At 25.8% G+C, this 26136-nt stretch overlaps 3 protein-coding genes across 3 annotated transcripts; 1 reads left to right on the forward strand and 2 right to left on the reverse strand.

The window, feature by feature from the left end:
* The first annotated feature begins 3270 nt into the window (after positions 1-3270).
* LOC105361077 (JNK1/MAPK8-associated membrane protein) lies at positions 3271-4575 on the forward strand. Its single transcript, XM_011498179.1, has 4 exons — positions 3271-3784; positions 3951-4120; positions 4188-4264; positions 4323-4575. Exons 1-4 carry the CDS (start codon positions 3339-3341, stop codon positions 4536-4538), a joined length of 909 nt encoding a protein of 302 aa, XP_011496481.1. The 5' UTR covers positions 3271-3338; the 3' UTR covers positions 4539-4575.
* A 207-nt stretch (positions 4576-4782) lies between these two features.
* On the reverse strand, positions 4783-9319 carry CD98hc (CD98 heavy chain). The gene is made up of 10 exons (XM_011498180.1): positions 9170-9319; positions 8616-9010; positions 7400-7778; positions 6594-6841; positions 6398-6523; positions 6089-6318; positions 5844-6024; positions 5529-5758; positions 4974-5123; positions 4783-4910 (listed from the first exon to the last, which is right to left on the reverse strand). The coding sequence occupies exons 2-10, from the start codon at positions 8916-8918 to the stop codon at positions 4838-4840; spliced, it is 1920 nt and encodes a 639-aa protein (XP_011496482.1). The 5' UTR covers positions 8919-9010; positions 9170-9319; the 3' UTR covers positions 4783-4837.
* A 4494-nt stretch (positions 9320-13813) lies between these two features.
* On the reverse strand, positions 13814-20032 carry LOC105361209 (alpha-glucosidase). Its single transcript, XM_011498319.1, has 13 exons — positions 19717-20032; positions 17922-18101; positions 17648-17802; positions 17430-17564; positions 16877-17160; positions 16617-16806; positions 15851-16305; positions 15624-15761; positions 15349-15473; positions 15221-15267; positions 14916-15169; positions 13965-14058; positions 13814-13886 (listed from the first exon to the last, which is right to left on the reverse strand). The coding sequence occupies exons 1-12, from the start codon at positions 19970-19972 to the stop codon at positions 13983-13985; spliced, it is 2295 nt and encodes a 764-aa protein (XP_011496621.1). The 5' UTR covers positions 19973-20032; the 3' UTR covers positions 13814-13886; positions 13965-13982.
* Positions 20033-26136: the final 6104 nt, after the last annotated feature.

Raw genomic sequence — 26136 nt, forward strand, 5'->3', positions numbered from 1 at the left:
TCTTTCCCTTCCTCCTCGCCCTTTCTCACTCACTCACTCACTCACTCACTCACTCACTCACCCACCCACTCACTTACTCACCACGAATACACACACGCGCGCGATCTCTCTATTTCCTCAGCAATCGAGGAACACCTCCTCGGGAGCGGTTTCTTCAGGAGGTGACGTACGTATAACCTCCTGAGCTACGCTGGCGCAGCTACTGCTGGGCTAAACTCGCGGCTCTACTCTTCTTGGTTAAGACACTACATACGCGCACGGGAAATGCATACTGTCTTCGTGTGCGCGTTGTCCCTGCGTTATGTGTGCCTACGCACACTTACGTACGTATATTTTCGGGTGTTCCTAGTATAATGTACGAGTCGCGGGCGGTGGAGCGGCTTCCCTTCTTCCGTCCTTCTATCAATCGCTCTCTCTCTCTCTCTCTCTCTCTCTCTCTCTCTCTCTCTTTCTTTTCCTTCCTCCCTCCCAACCACCCACCCTTCCACCCCTCGATCTATCTCTCTCCACTCACTTGCTCGTGTAAGTTTTCAGTTATTAACCCTTAGACTTTACTCTTTTGTTTTTATAGAACTACACTATGATTCGACTTCTCGTCACTTCATTTGCCTGTAAGTTTCAAGCAAATGTTGGTGTTAGCGCTGTCGCGATATCACATTTAAATATAGCGGGTGTAATTGCGAATCTTAGATCGCCGTTGTCCTACTCTTCCTCATTCGTGCTACTTCTCTCTGTCTTGCTCCTGTCGTACTATAGTCACACACGTACGCGCTTACGTCGCGCGCCCGCGCGCGCACCAAACGTACGACTAAGTCGCGTATGCATATATGTCGCATAGAGGGCAATGTTTCGTTTACGTTTGTGTGGGTTCGGTAGTGTCGCCCCCTTCAATTTATTGAAAAACACCCGTTCTAAAAGGTGTATTTGTGAAATTGAATGTGCATATCAAGGCGTTTAATGCTAAATTTCATACGTCGAATTTTCCGTTTGTATCAGGAATTTTAGTACTTTCGTCATAAGTTTTATCAATTACTGGCCAATTTTTCTGTTCAATTCTTAAAGCAAACGGGCAAATGCAATTCAATGTATATCGTCTCTTTTAACGGCAAATTTTTACGGCCAAGGCCTTTATTCGCTTCGAATACTATATATATATATATATATATATATATATATATATATATATATATATATATATATAAAATAAAGAGAGAAAGAGATAGAGGTAAAGATGAGAAGAGCGTAAAATCGAATGTAAAATCGTCGTAATATTTTTAATTATAACATTGAGAACTACACTTTGTATTTTTGTTTGCATTACAGAATAGTATTGTCGTTCTTATATTTTTCTTACTTCATGGATCTAGGAAATGTCATAAATCCAGTTCCTATATGTTACGTTTCTCCGCACATTTGATTACGTTTACATATACTTTGTTTTCTGCTACCTCGGTATTTTTCCAATTTTATTATTTTATATGATTTCTCTCTCTCTCTCTCTCTCTCTCTCTCTCTCTCTCTCTCTCTGTCATATTAAACATTATTTTATTTAAAATATTTATTTACCTTTCGTATATAAAATATAAAGATTTGTTACAAGAGAAGAAAAGCATTGTATTAAGAAATTTATCATTTTTATCGAAGTTACGGTCATAAGGAAAGAGTTTCTTATTAATTAGTTATTATACTACAAATATTAATTTACTGTTTTAGGAAAAATTTTGTTATTTTGTTTTTTATAAATCAACATTAGAACAATGAACGGAATAATAATATTTGAATTTCGCTATTTTTAATTATTATACACCCACACATCCCCCCCCCCCCCACATATATCATACATAATATCTTGCCTTGCGTTATAAATTTTATTTGTTATAATAATGTTGCTGTAATAATACTTTTCTAAATTGTCAATTATTATAATTCTCTGGTAAGATTGGTAGCTAAATTAATGAAGACGTATAATTAATTATTAAAGTTCATGCGATGGATAATTTGATGTTTCCAAAAAACCAATAATTTTTACGAATGACAATATAAATTTTTTTAAATAACTTTTAAAGACAAAGCAATTTGATAATTCAGTTATGAGGATCCAAATATATAATCAATGAATAAGTTACAAAGCTAATATTGTGATACTTATAAACAGTATTTGTTATTACATATTTATTCGGTTTTGAACGATTATACGAAATGTAATGTTTAATATCATAACAATAATTTCTCATTGTAATCAACAAAATAATTTTCTTTAAAATTATAATTGTTATACTGCTTATATAAAATTGAAATAACTTATAGTTCAAAGTTTTAAAATCTTATGAACTTTTTAATAATAATTTAATTTTTATTACTAATAGCATACAATGGCGTATGTTCAATATACACTGTTACGGCTTTGAATTTTGTAATTATCAATATAATTAACTGGACTCTTATAAACGTTTCCTGATACTTAATTGAACATACGATAACAGTTTCTCCATATTTAAAAGATTTACAAGTTACAAGTAACTCAATTCTTTCTCACTGATTTTTAATAATTTATATATTTTTTTAATAAACTTAAGTACGTCGATTTGAAATGGGAAAACTTTAGTGATTGAACATTATTGAAGGCTAATTAAAATTCATTTCTTAATGTCATTCTATGTATCGTTTATATCATATTTAATTTGTTCAAAAACTTCACATTACATTTTTAAACTGGTTCGGTACGCCGTATTCCTGAAATAAGATTGAATTGCATATAAAACTGAAATTGAGATGTATAAATATAATTTGTTGACAGAACGTAAAATGATTTAAGAGTGATGATAAATGTAAAATCTTCCGTTAGATTTTACAAGAGCATTTTTTACTTAATAATTACAATTTGTTGAATATACAAGAAAGTGATCTCTTTCAATTGGATCAAAATGAATCAAAATAGATAATTCGTATATCGCTATTTTCATGAATCATCAATGTTTATTGGAAGAGTACTATTTTCATGATTGCTCATTTAAAATCTGTAAGATGTTTTTTTTTTTATTTTAATAAATAATAATATTGTATATGTTTATAAATTAATTGTATCACTAGAGTTGTAGAATTTATTGTAAGTAAGATATAGTAAAGTACTAATATAACCTATAAATTGATGAAATAAAGGCAAAAAATTTTGAATAACATAATTTGTAGGTATGAATCAAATTAAAATAGCAGATAGAGTTTGATTCGGTTAAATATATTATGTATACAAATTTTTTATTTTAGATAATTTCAAAGTACTTCTTTGAAAATAAATTTAAAACTATGTGTTTGAGGTGACTAAAGATAAATTGAACAAAATGAACATACTTATTCGATGTCCTGGTTTGTATTGTGGACGAGAATTATTTCCAGACGGAAATTGGACAGAGTGTGGAGCTTGTCCCCGAGGATTTAGAACAAATATGTCATCGGCGTGTGTACCTTGTGAAGATGTACCTACATTTTATGACTGGTTGTATCTTGGTTTTATGGCATTACTTGCACTTGTTCTTCATTGGTTTTGTATCGATATGGTTGCAATGAGACGTAGCATTCCAAAAGAAGTCATAGTATTACATTTGTGTGCTTTATTTGAAATATTGGCAGCATCTTTAATTACCTTGCAGTTAACCGATCCAGTTGGATCATTTGGCATTAATTCATGTAAAACTCGTAAACTTTCAGACTGGTATACACTGCTTCATAATCCTAGTCCTAATTATAAAACAACATTGCATTGTACACAGGAGGCTGTGTATCCCTTGTAAGTATTTTAATAGAAAAATAAGCTATATTTATAATATTTTAATTGCCTTCAATTGTTAATTTGAACAATATCAATTATTAATTAATGCAAATTAAGCTAATAATTTTTTTATATTTTCATACAATATCAGAAAAAGCTTATTTTGATACTTTGTTTATTACAGATATACTATGGTATTTGTTTTTTATGCCTTTGCCATAGTAATTATGTTAATAGTGCGACCTTTTATAGCAGGGAAGTTTCTGCCAAAGAAAGGAAAGTTTTCTATTTATGCTGCTCTTTACTTTTTTCCAATTTTAGCCTTACTGCATGCTGTTGGAAGCGGACTGATATGTATGTAATGTAATGCATTTTTCAACATTTAGTTCTAATACATAATTAAAAACCACTCTTTTTTTAGATTACTCCTTTCCATATATTACAATTATTTTGTCAGTTCTTTCGAATGCCGCACATTTTGCATTTAAATTGAATCAGGTAATAAAAATTGAATATTATACAAAAGATTATTTTAGTGTATTAATATTTTTTTCAGACTATGAAATCCCTACTTTTGAGCTCTATCTCAGATATAAAAAGTGTTGTAGTAATTTTGGGTCATTGGTTGTTACATGGATATGGTGTTATAGCCATTGCTACTTTAAGAGGTTCAAGCATACATCCTGCAATGTTAGCGTTAGTACCTTTGCCTGCATTATTTTATATACTTACCGCTCGTTTCACTGATCCTCATAAACTTCATATTGAATAATGTTATTTGTAAAGTATATAATTTATATATAAAATATGTAATATTTATATATAACATGTACAAAGTATTTAGATTAAATTAATACAATATGTTTTTATACAAATAAAAATTTTATTTAAATTGTTATAAATAAAGTAAATGAATGTAACTTTAACTCTTGTTTAATAATAAAGTAGAAAAAAATATTAATTCATTGTATATTTTTTAATACACATATAATTGCCAATTGTTTCATTAGATTTTCATTAATACACATATATAAGTGTTACTTAGATGTAATTATAGTTGTAGGAAATTAATTAAGTTTTTGGGACAAAAGTCACTACTAAAGTACTTTTTGGAGACATCGGTATATCATTTGATATTAATTTTCTGTAATAAATTTAATTAGATTAAATAAAATTAAAAAATATATTTTATGTAATAATGACTTACTTAGCATTAGATAATTTTTCGACGTAATTAGGACTGTGTGCAATAATATTAACTTCCTTAGATAAATTTGGTAACGTAGTTACGTCAATAGTTGTATTGTACGATGCACTATTGTAGGCTACTAAATATCCAGGATTTCCACTTTTAAGCCTATTTCATAAATTATTTATAATAGTAAAATTGTTTTATTTTTCTTTAATAGAATTAGTAAAATTAAAAAAAAATTTACTTAAAAATGTTAGTTTTTAAACTCACCATTTACTAAACTCAATAAGAAGCATGAAAATTATAAATTTTATGTTAGTCTGTTAGAATTTATGCAAACGCAAAATTGATATTCAAATTTGTTAATAATACATAAATTTCAAGAAAGAATTTATTGATCAATGAAAAGAATTCTTGATTAATGTGTTGTATAATTTATAATTAATAAGTCTTATACATATTATATAAAAGTTTTATACACAAAAATATAATAATTAATTATTCCAGCATTCACGAAAAGATAAATATTTAAATTCATCGACTCATCGTAGGATTAATTCTTTTACTTACCGCGTGTAAACAAATACAGTTCCATTATTTAAAACATCAGTTTTTGTTTCACCATAAAGGAATGCTAAATTTTGACGAGCATTAGCAAGTGTGGCAAATACTTCTTTAGCAGAAAGAGTATCATTTATTTTTAATATTGGTGTAGCAGGCAGTAGCATAGTCATTAAAATTAAGCTATCAGCTATTTCTGCATGTATTCGTTTTCTCAAGCTGGCTTCTTTACCATTTAGCTAAAACAGATGAATTAGTCAAATGAAAAATATAATTAATATTTAAAATGTTTTAAAGTTTGTTTCTAAAGATTAAGACACTTACATCTATACCCGGCCAAGGAGAAAATGCTAATACATTTGAAATACTATTGTTTAAAGCTGAAGCTGAGACAGTTGGGTCTATATTTGCAAGGAAATTTACCATTTGAGGAAGATCAACTAAAGTCTTTTGTTTGTTGTATGTTTGTAGATCATATCCTACTTCATCGCTTAATGCAAATAATCTGCAATGAAGTAATAAAAATATTAGAATATTACAATTATTAATTGCTAAAAGAAGTCATTTACCCTTCTCCATTTGTGTAATTCATAACAACGTCACGCCATTGCCTTAGGACAATTAAATTTTGAGCATGGTCTCTCGTATGAACATGAATCAGTGATTCATATGATCCTGATATAGCAGGGTAAGATGTGCTTAAAGAATCATTAGCCAAGCTAGGATCTTCAATTAAATAACGAGTATTTGAAAGTCTAAAGCCTTTTACACCTAATTTTAACCAATGTTTAAGAATATCCTAGTGTGTAAAAGTTATGCCGTTAGTAATTTAGATTAATAAAAATGTTATAAATTAGGAAAATTAATTGCAAACTTACTGAAAATGCATTAATTACAGCAGGATTCGTATAATTGAGATCAGGTTGACTTTCATTAAATTGATGAAGATAGAATTGCTCTCTCTCCTTATTAAAACTCCATGCCGAACCTCCATTTAGACTAACCTAAAGGTATATAAATTTGATTAATACAATATTTAAAATTATGTATTGTATATTTTATAATATTACCTACCCAATTATTTGGTGGTAACAATGTTCTACTACCAGCATTTACTTTTCCATCAGCCCATACGTAGAATGATGTATAAGGCTCTTCTTTATTGATAGATTTCAAAAACCAAGGGTGTTGGTCAGATGAATGATTTGGATCTAACTCTAAAATTATGTGTTGATTCTTATTTTTTGCTGCGTTCATAAATTTCTGAAAATCACTCATTAGTCCAATTTTTTCATTAAGATCCCTGAAATCTGTAGTATGGCCTGTAAATGTAGATTAATAATTTTAATTTTATTCATTAATAATGAGAGTAAAAGTGACGTCAATTAAAAATTGAAATGGATAAGTACGTTATTATTAAATTACTTGTTTAATTCAATCATAATGAAATTAAATCATAATATATATATACATTTTTTTTAGGAAATAGGAAATTGTAATATTCACTCAAAACTTTATATTCATGCATGATATTATAATTTCGTTTATAATTTTATATAAAGCAGAATAGTGTAATATATTAAGTGAATTTTTAAGATTTTTAGAAATTATAATTTTTTTTGTTTCAACCAATTTATTAATCAGTTGAATATTTTATTACTATAAAACTTGAATAAATGCATCCTTCCTGGAATAGTAATTTAATACAAATATTTTAATGTATAATAATAATAGTTTATTAATAGATGATTTCTCTCAATTTTATTATTTATTTATAAACTAAAGATAATAATATTAGTTAATTACTAATCATATATAGTGAAAAATATACAATATTTGAATACGGTATTAGAGACTTGTTAGAATGTTAAATAACATACCAGGTGCAGCTTCTTTTAAGATTGAATTTAATGAAATTGCTTTTATGTGTTGATCTTCAAGAGCATCAAGGAAAGACTCTAAGCCATTTAAATCATTTGTAGATGTATCGGATGGTTCTAATTTAATTATTGGGCTTTCCTCCCACCATTTTTTGGGTTCTGGGGGAGAGCACTTTGGTGCTATTACAATGATAGCAATAGCTCCAGCGAGCATAGCAGCCCATAGGACCCAAAATGCAATAAATAGGAACCATCTTAATTTAATCCAGAATGGATCATTAGCATATTTCATCAATTCAGCTTTGCCCATTCCTGACAATGACTGCTTAACTGTTTCGATATCAATTTTAGCATCTCCATTTTCAGGAATAAATTTTACCTTAAATATAAAGGATACGTTAATCATTGGTAGTATCGTTGACAGTGTTTATTTTGAAAATATTTTGTAATGATAAGAGAGATAATAATGACGCAATGCAATAAAAATGAGATATTAAATTCCAAAAAGTCTTACAATATTAATTAAATTTTTCTCTTTTCAATAAATGAACATCTTATTTGAATCTAAAGTTCTTTTAAAGCATACTTAATATGAAATTAAAAATTATAAATTTAAAAGATGTTTGTTAAAAATGTTATCAATGCTTAATATAAAATAATAGTCTTCCTTAAATAATATTCAGTCTTTTATTCTAAAACACAAGTTATATACTTTCAATTAAAATACAGAAATAAAAAGTTAATTTGCTTGAAGGTGTTCAAATAACTTTAGATAACAGTAATCAATAAAGATGATGCGAATTATGCTTTAAGTTATTTGGTTTTAATAATTTATGTTTATTCATATGCATAAATAAATTATAGTTTTTATTACAGGCAATTAATAAAAAATAATGTTAATTCTACCCATATACTGTTAATTAATGGCTTTGGTACTAAATGAATTATTATAATTTTAATGTAATATATAATTAATTATTTGTATTAATTATTTATATTATATTATATATATATATATACATCAATGAACAAAATAAAAGAATTAATTACAATTTATCATACTAAACAATAGTTTAATATAAATTCTTCTCATAAGCTGACTGCTCACATTTTAAAGCTATTAAAGAATGAAAGAAGCAGCCATTGCAAATGCCAAAAATATATATATATATATATGCGTGCATATACCTATACATTAAAAATGAGGTCAACTTACTTCAGATGGATCTTTACTGGGTGTAATGGACAATTTTACATCATCTTTAAGCATTCGTTCCTGAGCCCCATCTTCAAGCTCTGTATCTGTACCATTTTGCTTGCCCATTTCTGCAACTGGCTCCGTCTTCTCTTCACTGGTACTATTATTTCTGATCTGCCAGTTAACGTCGTCGTCGGGCAACTGCTTATAAGTGGGCTGTACCGAAGCAGTGTCGGTTCCTCCTGCTGCTGGTTCTTTTGCGGCGATGCCATTGCTTGTCGCCTCGTTACGTTCTACATCTAGCCTCCCACTCTTCTCCATTTCTCTCTCTCTTTTTCTTGCCTTTTTCAATAGGCTTCAGGGTCAGTGACGACGAGGTTACGTAATTGCCTCCACCACAAAGACGAGAAAACCTGTTGAGCGCATCCAAAGCGTTATAAGATAGCGTTGAAAGTATGAAAAAGTTGGAGTACATTAACGTGCGCATAAGCAGGACGTCGTACATTATGTTATTTGCTGTGCGATGTGCGAATTATTTATATTTATATGCCCTTTCAATATTTTCTACTTACGATTCGTACGGATGACTTCCAAGATATCACAGAGAAGGGAAATTATCGCTTAACGAAAGAATTCAATGAAAAGGACGCTTTGAGGTCAGGACGTCACGAGTATGTCTCTCCTGTATGACGAAATTTAATGAAACAATGGAAATTGGCAACTGTAATGGACAAAGCATTGATATATTACAGGGGTGCCACGACGACGTTGATCTGATTTTATTTTCGTAGTGTCCTCATTGGAGCGGAAAACGAGCATGCGCAATTTGAATGTATAACGATTTTATATGGAAAATTGGTTGGCTTTGAGTTTATTATAGTAACAGTTTATCAATTGAATAAACAATTGTTTAATAGTTTCGACAATAGTTAGACATATACGACTTTTTATTCTCATTTATTTGCCGTTTGTAGAGTTGGTTTCTTTGGATTAACATACTTAGGAATGGGCAACTTCAATTTCTTCATCTATTTTTTCATCCTTTTTGAAATGGATAATTCTTACATCGACTGTATTGAAGCCAATGTTGGTAACAATAATTATTGTTTACAAAATATTGTAAACTGTGTTCTTTGTTGCTGGTAAGTTAAGATGGCACCAACCAACACACGTTTAAATTATTATTACATTAAGTAAAGCAAATGCAAATTGTGTTAACATTAATTTAGATTAAATTACTTATTACTTTCACGAATTTTCTTTTGTAGAAAGACAAAAATATCAATATATAATACAACATTTGTAAATATGTAAAGTGGTATAATAATAAATCAAAGATTTTATCCAAAATTAATGGCAATATTGCATTTACATACATTAAATTAATTTAATGCATTTTCAACTTGTCCAAATACATTAAATGAGTTGAAATTTAAATAGTAGTAAATTTATTATTTTCAAATTTTTAGTAAAAAAAAATTAAATTACATTATATTGCCTTCATTTTTTCATCCCCATAAAAGCTTTTAAAGGCAATTTAGAGTATGATTTGATCAATTTTTATTCATTCCCAGAAAAAAATTACAATTTTTTTCTCTATTTATTACATATTTAATATATATATTAATCATTATACGCTTATTCTTATATACTATATAAGAATATAATTATTATTATATTCTTCATCGTTATAAATTTAGTTATTTTTTTAATGGTTCTTGGTTATATTACGATCATGAATTTCTGACTTTATCATTTTATATAAATATTTTAATATTCAATAATATATTATCAAATAATCGATAAAAGAGCAATTTGTAGAAATACAATATAGTCTTTACAACAATTTAGGAAAAGTTTATATTCAATTGTTTAACAAGTATTTTAATATTTAACAAAAAGTTATTAATATACCATTTCAAATTCATATTAGCTATAGAACCTTTCAATTATAATTATGAACTTTAATTACGAAATAAATATCTTATTAAGTAAATTTTAGTTTTAATAAATGTTTATTATATTATACATATTATTAATTCTTGTTAACTTTTGTTATAAAATTATAATAAATTCATTTAATGAGAATATAACTGCAAGTCATATATTTTCGAAATTAATTCCCAATAAATTTTTTACGATTTTAACAATACTGTGATTTTTAAATAGAATGGAAACATTATTGAATATATTATCAAAAGTTTTTAAAAATAAGTAAATAATATATTAAATGCCATATAATTCTGTAAAACGTTCTTCTAAATGTATTTATCAATATTTTTAGATTAACAATCAGAATATTTAATTTCATTTACGTTTTAATTTTAATTATTTTGGACCTATCATTTGAAATGAAAATATGTAAACAAAAATGATGACATGACATTATTATAATGAAGATTATTTTCTTTCATATCTTTCATTAAAAAATGTTTTACACTGTAACGGGCGCTGATGAATTAATTTTGTAAAAATATAATCCGAGCCGTACGTATATATTTTATAAGATACAAATCAAGAGTGACAGAAAATTTTATAAATTCCCCTCAAATATAATACTAACAAATTTTCAGATAATTTTGATATAAATAGCAAAATACATTTATATTAAAATATTATATTGTATATAATATCATTATTGATTGTTATAATAATAAAATAAAAAATAATAATCAGCTTTCATTAAATAAAACGATTATTACAAGTTATAAATTATATTATAAATTACAAGTTTATTATATTTGTGATAATAATCATTTTGTACATTTTTTTCGTTGACTTATAAAGAAAAATTAAAATATTTTTATAATTTAAAATATATTTTGATTCGATATTATTTCTGTAATATCTTTTATTTATCTTGCATTAAGAAAATAAGGTGACACTACTTACGATATATAAGAATTATTTTAAACGGATTAAAAAAATTATTTGTAACAATAAATTTTACTTTGACAAGTTCTACTTAATTTTTTTAGCTATATTTGTTCGCGTTAATGAGTGATTTATTACAAAAAGCTCTAACACTTTCATATTCGTTCAGTTTTTAAATGAATTATTAATGGTGCTAATCGAGAATAGATAAAAAGTCTTTTCTTCCAAGAGAATAAATATAATGATCATTTAGACTTATATCTTATATAGTTTATAAGTTAAGTAATACCAAATTAATTTTTTTGTATTAACATAAAATTTAAAAAGCTCATTAATGAATATATGCAATACTGACTATATTTCGTGATATTCATTTGACATTAATTTCCATGGAATATTTTAAAGTTTAAATCAATCTTATTTTCTATATATATTTACAATGGTTTATTTTGTAATATAATATTGTAATAAGTGTATAATATAATATCGTAGTAATCTATTGTTTTACATGGTATGCTAGGAGTTGATTGATTTTTTTCATTCATTTTAAGATTTCTAATAAAAGTATTAATTTTTCAAATGACATAATCAATAATATATTATAAGAATACTATATTAAAAAAGAAATATATAAGATAGTTATTGCATTACTATATTTTATACAATAATATTTTATTTATATTTATTATTTTGACCATTTGACAGTGTCAGAAACCCGTCATCTGAAATGTTGATAATAATGTCAATAATAAAAATTTAATGAATATTGTTTAATTACTCTGTCTATTAAAAATATATCTTATAAAACAAGTTTTATAGATAATTTTTTAGACGTATTTTAATAATAACGTGTTAAACGTTTGTTGTAATGATAATAAAACTGTGTAGGTTGATAGATTGACCGCTATATTTTTTAGTTGAAGGCTACCCTACCCTATCCCTATTATTAATTATGTTTCTTTATATTTTTCATTGCAATAATATGATTTATATAATGTATATCATAGTTTTTTTTTTCACATTTGATTTTATTATGAGTATAAAAATAGGCTATATTGTTAAAAATGTTAGAATTGTATTTACAAATAACGAGACTAATTTGTTATCTTTTATGAGTATTTATAGTATATTTTTTCTTGAAAATACATAATTACTTATTATTTATTTAAGTAAGGTGTCCTAAAAAAATTATACAACTTAAAAATTTTATTTCAGTTTTTTATTTAACGTTCGTAAATTAAAAATTAACTTCATTAGACAACTCAGTACTTAAAACAAAATAACTTAATTTGTGATTATGTTTAAAATTTAAATACATAGTTAAGCTATAAAATTGTTGACCATTAATTGATCGAAATATAAAAATAATATATATATATATTGGATTTAGTATTTACAATTATTCGCATTTTAAATAAATACATTAAGACATAAAACATAATGATCTTGTTCAAATATATAAAATTCATCTTAAAATTTCTTTCACGTTTAATTCTTAAAACAGTTTACTCATTTAATAGTATTATACGCTTTCTTTCATATCAGTCTTTGCATTATCATCATCTTCAGAGAAATTCCTGAAATGATATTTATCGATTATCTATTTATCAGTCTTGTCACTTACATGCACAACTTAATATATTCGTTGTTTTCATAATTTAAAATTTTAGAATTATTTTCAAACACTATACCATTGTTTTGTGACAAACAAGTTCTTTTAGCACGTTGAAGGGAGCATACAGCAGTACATAAATATTGATACAATTAAAACTAGAATGAAAGCGATCCAAAAACACCAAAATAAACACAGCCGTACTTTAATCCATAAAGGGTTCGCAGTATAATACGCTAAATCTTCTTTGGTTAGTTCTAGAAAAAGTAAATTCAATATTTGTTATTAACGAATACATAAATTTGCATTTCGATACGTACATATTAATTTGGAATACTAAATTGTATTGATTTATTCAGATTCAGTATATTATAACGATTTATTAAAAAAATATTATTTACAAATGTTTGTAATGTATATTTAATTTTTATGTAATAAAATTAGTTTATATATATATATATATATATATTTTTTTTTTTTCAACGAATTATTAAATTTTTTGCTAATATTTATATGACCTAGCAATTGTAACTTATTGCTATAATTGAATAACAATTAGTGTGCATATAGTTACGACGTATAGATAAAGAAAATACAGCAAAGAATTCAAATTAATGAATTACAATAATAAAGCTATGCTGTACCTTGAATGGTGTACTTCTGTTCGGGACATTTTATTCCTACGAACTTGTATGTAGGAGGATTTGCAAGGAGATAAGCAGTTTCTTTTGACACCATTTTTTCACATTCCCGAGGCACCTGCTTACCGATGTTGATGTTCTCCTTTCTTCAGAATTAACAGACTGACTGACTATTAAGTGTTGCGGACTTACATACGACCGATCAATATTATATATCGAAAGTAAACAAGAAGTAAGTACCTTTTGGCATAGTGTCTTTCATTGGTAAAAGGTTGTTAATACCCGTTTTAGTTCTCGCAAAATTGTATGCAATGTTTTCTCTTCGTGAGCGATGCTACTAGTAAGACAAGCAGTGAGTGTTTAAATAAGATAATAATTTTTCTCTTAAATATATATATATGTAATATCTCATAACGACAACTATCAATGTTTCCAATCTATATTTATCTTTTTTTTTTATACATTCACTTTAAAATCGTAGTTATATTTTATTTACAATTTACAAAATGTGTGCAGCTAAGATAAATGTATAATAAAGATATTTTAAAGATATTTAAGCTTGTTGCAAATAAACTTAAGAATATATATTTTTTGTAAATATTTACTTAAAAATAAATTTAATACGTATGCCAGTGTTTATACGATAATACACACGTCTGTAAATGTATGTAAAATATTTTTCCAATGTACATATAATGATAATAAATAATTATTACTTTTCTGTAGAAAATATAGTAAATATTGTTGAATATTGTTGAAGAAAGATAGTTAAAACATATATTTATATCTAATGTAAAATCTTAGTCTATTTTTCGTTTATTTTTAGTAAAAAAATTATGTAAATTTATAGGCAAAATATCATTAGAGATCCATATATTTATATATATGCATACACATAAAAACGTATGTATAAATAAACGACCCCACCCCACCCCCACACACACATATATATATATATATAATCACAACTAATATCGTATTAAAATATATCATTCATAATTTAAAATTAAATTCAAAATACAAGAGGAACTAAAATGTACTAAAAATCTAGTTTTACTATTTTTATTTTAAAGTATTGTGCAATAATGTTTGAAGCAAAAAACAGTTTTAAAAAACGTCCTTAATAAAATGATACTTGAAATAAGAGACATTTTATACAAATTTTAGTAAATAGATTTTTATAATTCTCACAGAAATAATACTAATACGAGATGAATTAATATTATAAATAACAATGCTTGTCTAGTATTTGTTGAACTTTCGGTAGAAAGTTCTGTGTTGGAATCATGTTCAGAAGATGATGAAGTTGTCGTTTTCTTTTCATCGTCATCCTTCTCGTCGTCATCGTTTTTATCACTGTCCTTGCTCTTGTCATCATCAACCTTATCATCGTTATCCTTATCATCATTATCCTTATCAGCACTATCGTTATCATTATCAGCATTATCATTATCATTATCAGCACTATCATTATCATTATCATTATCATCATCATCATCATCATCATCATCATCATCAGGATCATCATCAGTTGGTGTATCATCTTTGTAATAAAGAAAAAGTTAAAAATATTTAATATTTATGTTAAACAATCAATATAAGGAAGCATAAGATTAAAATTTACCATCCGTTGTCGTTTCAAATGGAAATTCTTTAAAATCATCTTTATCACAAAGTACCGCTGCAGCATTGGCAGCCAATACAAACGCATCGTTTTCTATATCATCATCACCATCTTCATCATTTTCTCTAAAAGAAAATAAATATTTATCATGTGATATTAATGCAGAGTATAAATGATTATTTAAGAATAATAATCACATATGGCAATGATATTTTTCATAACGTACGAAAATATTGTATTTGTATTAAAATATTTAAACAATAACGTTTTCTTACTTTTCTACATTCGCGTTGCTTGAATCTACCATAACTTGTAGATCTTCTTCCAAGTTCGGGTATAAAGCTGTCAAATTCACCGTCTCTTTTGATGATCCAAAGTTAATAATTGCAATGCAAGTATCGTTACCTAAAGATCTAAATTTACATAAAGTAGATAAAAGTAAATAAACAGCATAAAATAAGAGTGGATTGTTTATATGTTTAAATATATTAATAATACTTGCCTTTTTAAAATAAAAATCTTATCGTTATTTATTGCTTCAAGTTCATAATCTCCATCGGTAAATATTGGATTTTTTCTTAGAATTGCTAATTTTTTATAAGCTTCTAAATTGCTATCTGCGTCTCGTAATTGTTCATTTACATTTATCCTTTTATAATTAGAATTGACTGGAAGGAATGTATATTTATTTGTTGAAAATCCAGCCGATGTTGTATTATCCCATTGCATTGGTGTTCTAACATTATCTCTAATAGAAGTGAAATATTTTCTCCCTTTTTGTTTACTCGTATTTGTATTAATTGTATAAATAACTGATATATTTCCATCTAACATTCCAATTTCTTCACCATAATATGTACTGGCTTGACCAGGCAGTAACAATGTAATCATGTACAGACCATCTAATAGATCTGGATTCAGTCTTGATGCAGCTCTCGAGTAATCTTGATTTGAAAGCTGTGTAGTATTATCAGAATTTATGTAAATCAAATTTCAAAATGTAAGTTCAAAATTACTTAGAAATTATCGTTTAGAAATATCAATACTTTTTTATTTATATTATGACATTATTTTCGTAATTTTTAAACATAATACTAAATATACGCTCAATTAATTCAACATTACAATAAATGTACACAACATATGATGTTTATACGGAATTTTTTTCAATTTTGGATGCAGAATTTCTTTATAGAATAAATATTTAACTTTCTATAGCACAATTGATAGGGATTTACAAGTGTTATATATAAATGCTTACAACATACCATCCAATTAGTTGTAGCCCCATTTGGCAAATATGTCAAGCTTTGATTGATTAAGTTTTTAATATCTTGAGCATTACTAACATTATTTAATTGTGTTACAAGTGATAAATTTATTAGACTAAATGTAGGATCAGCTCCATAGTAAGATGATATTTTATCATCACTTTCATTTATTTCTCCAATTAATAATCTAACAATTTATAAACGATAGTAATTAATAGAGAATTTTTGCAAAATATTATGATTTTTTATAAACATACATTGACTTATTATTATTATTTGCTTCGACCCATTTATCGATATGTTCACGAAATTCATTTAGTAAAGAAGCCTTATCCAATACATTCATTGAAAATCCATCCTCATCGTCGTCATCGTCATCATCGTCATCGTCATCGTCATCGTCATAATCATAATTAGAGACTCTCTGCTTCAAATTTTCTTCTAACAATTTATCAAGCAAATATTTGTCTTCAGAAAGATACGATATTCCACAAATGCAAAATCCATCAACTCCTTTTTCTAACCAAAAATCAAATATATTCTGCAAATTAAAAAATTGATTTTAACGATCATTCATATAAAGTGATAAATACAAATTTTATATTTGGGAATTAAAAGGGTAAAAAAATAATATATTTCACGTAAACAGTATTTAATTTAAATATTGAATATTAAAAAAACAATAATAAAAAATTATGTAAAGTATTTATGTGATAGAGGATAAGGTGCAAATTATTATTTAAAGCAATTATAGATTATTATTGATTGTTCATGGAAAATATATTTCTTATTATCTGTGTATGTTTATACCAAGATTTCTGCAACAACATCCTGATTGCGCAAATTTAAGTCTGGTTCAGTGTAGTGAAATTTATGATAATACCACTGCCTTTTTTTCATATTCCACGTCCATGCTGATCCATCAGCATCATCATAAGTACTTTTCTATTTAAAAATGCATAATATTTATGGTATAATTAATGGATTAATTACTATTAAAAATTAGCTAGTAATAAAATTTTATTTACCAAATTATTAGGTGGAACTATTTTATTGTTTTTAATTTTTCCATCAGCCCAAATATAATAATCGTCATACGGACTTCTATCATTAACTGAAGCTAGGAACCATTTATGTTGGTCACTAGAATGATTCGGAATAATATCCAAAATAACTTTTAAATCTAGCAAGTAAGAAGCAAGTCTTTTCATTCAATGTCATTATAAATATATATGTGTGTGTGTGTGTGTGTGTGCGCGCGCGCGAGTGCGTGCACAGTGTATACACATATGCATATATTACCTTTATCATGCGCTTTATTTATTAGCTCGTAAAAATCAGTAAAATCTCCATAAATAGGATCTATGTCAGTATGGTTTAAGATATGATGTCCTAAGCCCACTTGTGAGGAAGAATATATGAAACTTAATCTGATGGTGTCGACGCCAAGATCAACAAGGTAATCTAGACGACTAATAATACCTAATTTAAAATAAAAATTTTAGTTTGAGTACTATTATGATTTAATTACTATTGTCATAGAAAATGTTAATTTAAAAAATTATTGAATAGTAAACTAATTTAATCTCTAACTAGTATTATGTATGAAAATAGTTTCTTGTGAAGGTTATTTATATATATAGAAAAATAATTTAGAATCTAAATTGATATTTTATATTTAAAAATCTAATGAAATTCCTTTCGATATAAATAATAATTATTATTTTTTAAAATGCAATATATTCTATGTTTGAAAATGTTTTTCTAATGGATTATAAATATAAATTATTGTGACAACATGAAGAAATAATGACTATTTATAAATTATTTTCAATTCACTAAGTTGATGATACGTATTATATTATTAATAATTTATACTAGTGATATTATTTCTTATATAGTTGTAATTTGAAAAGATAGATCTTTGTAGATTAATATGTATTTGTTTCGATGCAAAAGCATGTGTTGATAAAATAAATATTTACATACATTTCAAATGGTGAGGAATTATACATTAAAATTAGTTTATTTTGTTATTATTAATTAATTCTATACTGAATATTTTAATTCAGTTTGAAAAAATGTAGATAATGTTTTATATACTTCTAGTAAAATTCTATATTATATCTTTTATTTATTTAATTTGTCTTATTTATTTCATATGCATTATATACGTATTATATATGATAAATTACAAAAATGATATTTATTTATTTCACATATTAGTCGAGATAATTATAATATTGTTAATGATTTAATAAGGAATTACGATGATATGTAAATTCAGCAATAATAGTTATAGGCTAGTGACGAGAAAACGCTTGATTTAAGTAAAATTTTTAACGAATAAAATAGAAAAACTTAGCCTCTAAATGAAAAGCTTTAACATTATCGTGTATATTTTTATTTTATAATAATATTGTATGTAATTTTTTAAGCGCTTTGTTTTATAATGCTAAAAGAAAAGGGAATTTTACACATTAGATAATTCTAGAAATTTAATATTAATAATAAGTAATACGTAATCCAATGGAGTTATTAAGATTAATTAGATTAATCCACGCCATGGAATATATAAATATATATCATTATTTAGTAGAGCATTCATTTATTTAAATTGATAGTAATCATGCAGATTGTAATTTTTATACGCCCAATTTTCTAAATTATTCTTTTGAAGGGTGATTTTTGTCGGTGAGACGGAGCACGGATAATAAATAAAGAAAATTAAACTATAAAGTATTGCATAGAATATTTTTCATTGTAGTATTATAATATTGATAATTAATTCTTGTTTAGTTTGTGAAAAAGGCAGTTGGGTTATTGTATGTTACCGTTACAGTATTAAACATAATTTGTTGGTCGATTTTTATTTGAAGAGATGAATTTTTACAATTAATAAAATAATACAAGATTGAGGATATAATGCACATTTTTGTAAGACAGTTTTAGTAAAATGGCGCGTGACTTGAACGAAGCGAAACACTCCTCGGTAAAGCCATCGTTATTTACGAATAATATTTTCATAACTAATCCGTAATCACTCGTTTTCTAAATAAAATTAGCGATCGTCGGGCTGCCTAATGTCTTATCTCACCTTGAAGATCACCCAGTCCATCGCCGTTGCTATCCTGAAAGGACTTGGGCAAAATTTGGTAGATGAGAGTGTTGTCCCGCCAGTCGTCCTCGTCCGTCTTGGACGTGGAGGATGGGCCCGTCGTGGTCTCATAGGATTCCTGTACTTTAAACGCCGTGGACGTGGCCGCTGCCGATGTACCCGTCGGCAGCGTCGTTGTCCACGTGAGGGGCAGAAGCACGGCGAGGAACAGTGACAGCTTAGCCGTGGCTGACATGGTATTGACTTAGCACGAGGCTAAATTGCGCGGCGACGCCTCTCGGGCATTTATAGATCTTGGCAAGTGATAGTGATTTTATCCTCTGCTCCTCTTTCGATACTGCGTGCTCTGTCGACAGACGAGCCTACGATGCACCTTAGCCTACATTCATCATAAGTTTTTGTTTTTATTTTCGTTCTTATTTAGCGAGAATTTACGGTCTCGTGGTATGGGATAACGTCGTCGCGGGGGTGCACTTTTAAACGTATTGGAGCTTTAGGGGTGAGCTCAAGGTCCCTTTATTTATTTTCGAATACATGATGATTCGGTATTGAAATCGTGTGCGGTTGCTGTATCCACCGTGATCGAACTTATCAGCATATATGCAGCTGCTTCTTTAAGAAAATAAATGATCAAGCATTTGGTTTTTAATCATTTATTTTTTCATACTTACTCACGACTCGTTGTTGTTGTATTTTCCAGTATTACAATTTTGTTTATATTATTCGATGTGATTATTAAGCAATGCAATAAGTTTTATTGTGAAATGCATATATCTTATAAAAGATCTGATTTTATAAAAGCATTGGAAGAAGTACGCAGTTATTTTTAACACGACATTCTCCGATGTAACCGACAAAGTGATTTTAATTTTAGAACGAAATGAGAAATTTATCATTATATTTTACGGTATTTTCTACGTTAATCGCCAAGTCATTCAATTAAATTGAAATATAGTTTTTATGATAAGCACTCCTTGGAGGTTTGGTTAAGGATTGGTAAATAAGCAGGACAATAAAATTCATGCATTGCTCAAGAGAGCGAATATTATTTATTGTCAAATAGGAATGGAGTGAAATTATGATTACCAAAACATAAAAGGACGAAGTAAAATGATCTATTTTAACAAATTTATTCACCTGGCCCGCGCGTTAAAGCGATCGTTGTACTAAGTGCGAGTAAAACGTATACGAAAGGAACGAAAGAAAGTAATTTGGATTATACGGATGATGAAAAAAAAAAAAAACAGATTAGAAGCTAAGGTCAATTCGTAGATGATACTCGGTACTTTGCCTACCAATCCTAAATCCTACCGATTCAATGATGTTGGCTTAGCATTTAATCACACGTATAAGTATCTTTAATGGTATGATTCGTTCAACTTCCTCGGCTTTCATAATGATTCTTTCTTAATAATTAATTTCAAATAATATTGCCGATGTTTACATAGATGTGCGCGGGTTTCTTTGATTATACAGATTAAATTTTACAATTACACTTGAGGTTAATAGTGCTCAATGTTATATTTAATTTTGCGCGCTTAGATGATGAATTCCGTTTGTAGTTGTACTATAGGGATGTGATTTTTTTTTTTTTTTTTTTGATAATGTACCTATTATGGGATAAAATAGAAGACCATAGAATATTTTTCAGAAGCCTATGGAAAGTTAATAAAGTTTTTTATATTGTGGCAGAGTATTTAAAACTTTCAATTTCATTATCTAACGTAGCCATTATAGTTATGATATTTATGAAAATTGTGTTATCTAAGATAAGCAAGCTTACTTAAAAATATTATTTATTTTGTAGAATATTTCCTAACATTGTTAAAAGTTCAAACAATTTTATGATTTTAATAGTACTCATTTATTACTAAAATATATTGTTTTTTTAATATTATATGAGCCAAGATACCAATATAATTACTAAAGTAGCTTGATTAATAAGAATTGAATTATAAATATTTTTGCTATATGATTTAATGTAAATTGTATATAATACTTTCTTTTTTTTATAAAATTTTTATTTAATTAAATTGTGAATGTTAAATACTGTTGAATCGGAAAAAGTTATATTCTACATATAAAAGGTTATATTCTACATGAAAAAAATAGAGGGAAAATTAAACATTTAATATACGGAGTAGGCATATTAGACTTTATAATGAAAAACTTAAAGTGAACTTGTAACATTATATGCAATCAACCATATAATTATGACTAAATGCTATTGTTAAACTATGCTATATATTATCTGGTACGTTAACAAAATAGACAATGATCGATATATGTAAATTGATATTATTACATTATTATACGTTTGTAGCAAAGTTACAAGAAGCAGTAAAGGTCATAATATAATATAATGTGTATATTTTTCTAGTCATTTAAAATACTCTATAATATAAAACTGATTAACAATTATATAAAGAATAATTTGAACAATTAACTATTAAAATTTTATAATTTAAACGTTTATTGATATATTAATTATGAATGAGATATTAGTAAGAGATAAGATAACATTTAAATAATGATTAAAGTTAATTTAAAATAATTTTTTTAAAAATATTTTAGAGATAATTTAAAAATAATTACGTTCACTTACTAAAAAATTAAACGAAAATTATGAAATATTAATATCTACTTATTTAATGATTATTAAGCCCGTATTATATAGTATATGAAATAAGTATTATGGTTAAGTTTTAAATACTATCCCAAATTTCAAAGTTTCTTAATTTTAGATTATATTGTTTATGCAATGTAAGGTACGTAGTATTAGTAAAATATTTGAAAATATTTTCCTTCTAACCGTTATAAACAATATCTAACTTTTCTGTAATTTATCACTTTTGATTTACAAGTTCTACTTTCCTCTATATTTAATTCACCTAGTTGTGTCATTATTGGCACTTGTATAAAAATTTATAATACTCTAAAACTGGTAAGTTTATATAATTTTATTATTTGTATTCATTGATCATTGTACGAGTGGTTATGATGTCACATACGATTTAAAAATATAATCACTATTTTTATTCATCTCTAAATCTGAAATTATTTTGAGATCTAAAACATATTTAAGCATGATGCATCAAGTTCTAGTTCAAATAGAATAATCTATATTTAGTAACATATAAAATTGAATACTAAAATTAATTTTCTCCACATTAGCTTTTTTAATATTTCATATATTTTTTTAGGAAATTATATAACCTAAATTATATAACATTAATTAACAATAATTGATGTATAGTAAAAGTAATTAAATCTAATCGTGTATATATATATTTTATAGTAGTATAATATATATAAAATTTTAATTTATATAAAAAAATGTTTAAACATTTTGGACATGCAAGTTAATAAATGTTATAAGAGTCTAACAGAATAATTATTTATTCGATAAATAATTTCATTGAATTAAATGTATTTTTGAATATTATTAAAGATACTTTAATTTCACATAATTTGTTTTTTTAATTTGCTTAATTTAATATTTTTTTAGCTATATTAAAATAAATTATACGGTTATAACTATAAATTTCAATTTTTACAAACACAAAACTTTTAAAATTATAATAAAGATATTTTCTGATTTTCACCACTTGCGTACTATAAAAATAAAGTTATCTCTAATCGTTTAGTCTAATACATATAATATCATTATAAAAGATTTATTTTTCAGTATCTGAACAAATAAAATAACGCCCACAAAAGTAGTAGTTTGATGAAATAGTTAATTGACTCTAAATGAATTTAAAAATGGAATTTGAAGTTTATGATTAAAATTTAGGAAAATTTTTCAAATAATTCATAAACATAAACGATACTGCTAACGTTATGAAATAGTTTTTTAAAAAATGATTTGAGACTATAACAAAAACAAAACTATAATTAAATATTGAATATTACATATGAAGAGGACATTAATACAATGATAACAAATTTATAATCATATTTAATTTAAAATCACATAAAATGAATTTAAACGTATTTAATAAATAATTTTTCAATCAATTCGTCTATTTTCTATTTAGTATAATTTTTAAATCTTTTATTTTATAATTATATTACATGAAATGTAAAATACACTCATCGCATTAAATTAAAATTTCTTCAATTTCTTTATCGACGAAAATGCTAGTAATTGAAATAGTATTGAATATGCTTTAAAATTTCTTTCAATAAATTTATTAATTCTGTCGTAAACAAAGTTCGATAAGTAGAATTTTTTAAATAAGTTTTTTAAAATTTGATCGCTAAAATCTAAGTCCAAGTATATAAAGAATATTTAATATATATTCTTACTTACCACTGCTGATTTCCATTCACTTTCGTCTTTTAACTAAATAATAGTCTAAGGGATGAAAAAATCGTTTGTGTATTATATTCACATCTCTTAAATACAATGTAATTATTTCTGTTTAGTCACATGTGAGGAACTTAATAATTGAAGCTTGTCTCGATCATATTGATCATCATTGTTCTATGTTTATTTAGTATATCGATTTCAGAGATTTTGTATTAATTTTCAGCTTATTTTCAATTAAATTATTGATAGATATTTACATTGAAATTTTGTGATTTTTCCCAATATATTAATAATTATATGCTTCTTATTATCCGTTTTTTTTTATTTTACAAGATATATAGTTATAATTTAGGCTAAATATTAGTGTTTATTTTCAATTAGATATTTATTAACTTTTTTTTTGTTTATATATATATATATATATATATATATTATTCGTATTTATAATTCGTTTAATAGCTCATATAAAATTTTAAATATTGTTTACATTAGTCCTTATGTTAATTTTAGATTTTGTTATTTTGGACAATGTTATGAAATAGTTTTTAAAATGACTTGGAATACACTATCCAACATCTGAAATAAATTATGAGAATTAATATATATTTCATTTTGCAGAAAACGTAAAACGTAAATGTCATCGGCACATCAGAATAGTAATTATATATTTCTGTGATTTCATAACTATTTATGGTAATTAATTAGTCATTCATAACATTCATACATTTGGTACAAATTTTTTAAAATTTATATTTTTTACTCAATAATTTATTTTTAAAAGAAATTTAATATTGCAGTAATAAATATATGAGATATCTGTACAATAGGAATTATATATTTGGTATGGTAGGTAAAATGTTTGTATTATATATATATATATATATATAGACACACACATTAACCTTCTCTTCGGTTCAGTTTTTTGAAGGAAACAAAATGTCATTGGAAGTATTTTAACAATATTAATTATATTTTCATTTTTTAACGGTCGATCTACAATTTTTTACTTTCTAATTTACAATGTAAATGTATATTACTAATTTTACAACTTTTATAAAAAAATTGTTGATTATTTGAACGCTTTAACACGTAACTTTTATCAGTGAATATTAGTAGAACTATAATTATCGAAAAATATGTAAGAAAAATTATACTTAAACATCATTATCCTACGCATTTAGATATATTACGGTTGCTATCGATTATAGTATCGGTTTCTATGAAATCCGCAATCGCTTAAAAAAATTTCCAAAAGCATTTTACTGTGGTTCTGTATTCGTACATTAGTTTAACAAGCTTTCCAATTGTTTGAATTAGTTTTTTTACCCTCTCATTGAAAGTAAGCTAAATAATTTTCTCAAGAATTCATATCTTGATTTGATAGCGTAATCACTTTTATAATTACATCAGAGGAACTTCCGTGCAATGGATGATCTTTACGACTTTTCTAAATGTCCTCGATTCTCGTAAATGAAATGTAAATTGAGCAATATTTATGTTCATATACATACATTTATAAGTCACAAATTAAATGCTATAATAATCTTATAAGAACAAGTTCATTACTTTATATATTTCATTATTTAATTTTTCATAATGATAAAAAGTAAAAGTACGCACGCACACACACACACACACACACACACACACACATATATATATATATATATATATATATGTATATAAAGAATTTCATGGTTCGTTGTATTAGTTATTCATGAAATTATATAACATTTGAAGTATTTATTTAAGATAACAAGTAAATGTGGTTTTTGTAATAATGTAAAATAAATGTTTATATATATATATATATATATATATATATATATAGTAGTTTACAAAACATAAATGACGAAGTAATATGGTGGTATCTAGAAATTAATTGATAGACAATATTGAATTATATTTTCACGAATATTTGTTCTTTCAACATTTAATTAAAATTAAATTATATTCTTTTGTATTAGGAATATTGATTTAGTATCAATTTTTCGGATAATTTTTTTTCTCAATCTTCGACTAATTTTATTCAATGTAAGATGCCTCAAAAAAAAAAAAAAAAAAAAAAAAATGGAAAAACAAAT

This window comes from Ceratosolen solmsi, unplaced genomic scaffold (genome assembly GCF_000503995.2).
Source record: "Ceratosolen solmsi marchali unplaced genomic scaffold, CerSol_1.0 scaffold14, whole genome shotgun sequence".
In the NCBI taxonomy this organism is placed as follows: domain Eukaryota; kingdom Metazoa; phylum Arthropoda; class Insecta; order Hymenoptera; family Agaonidae; genus Ceratosolen; species Ceratosolen solmsi.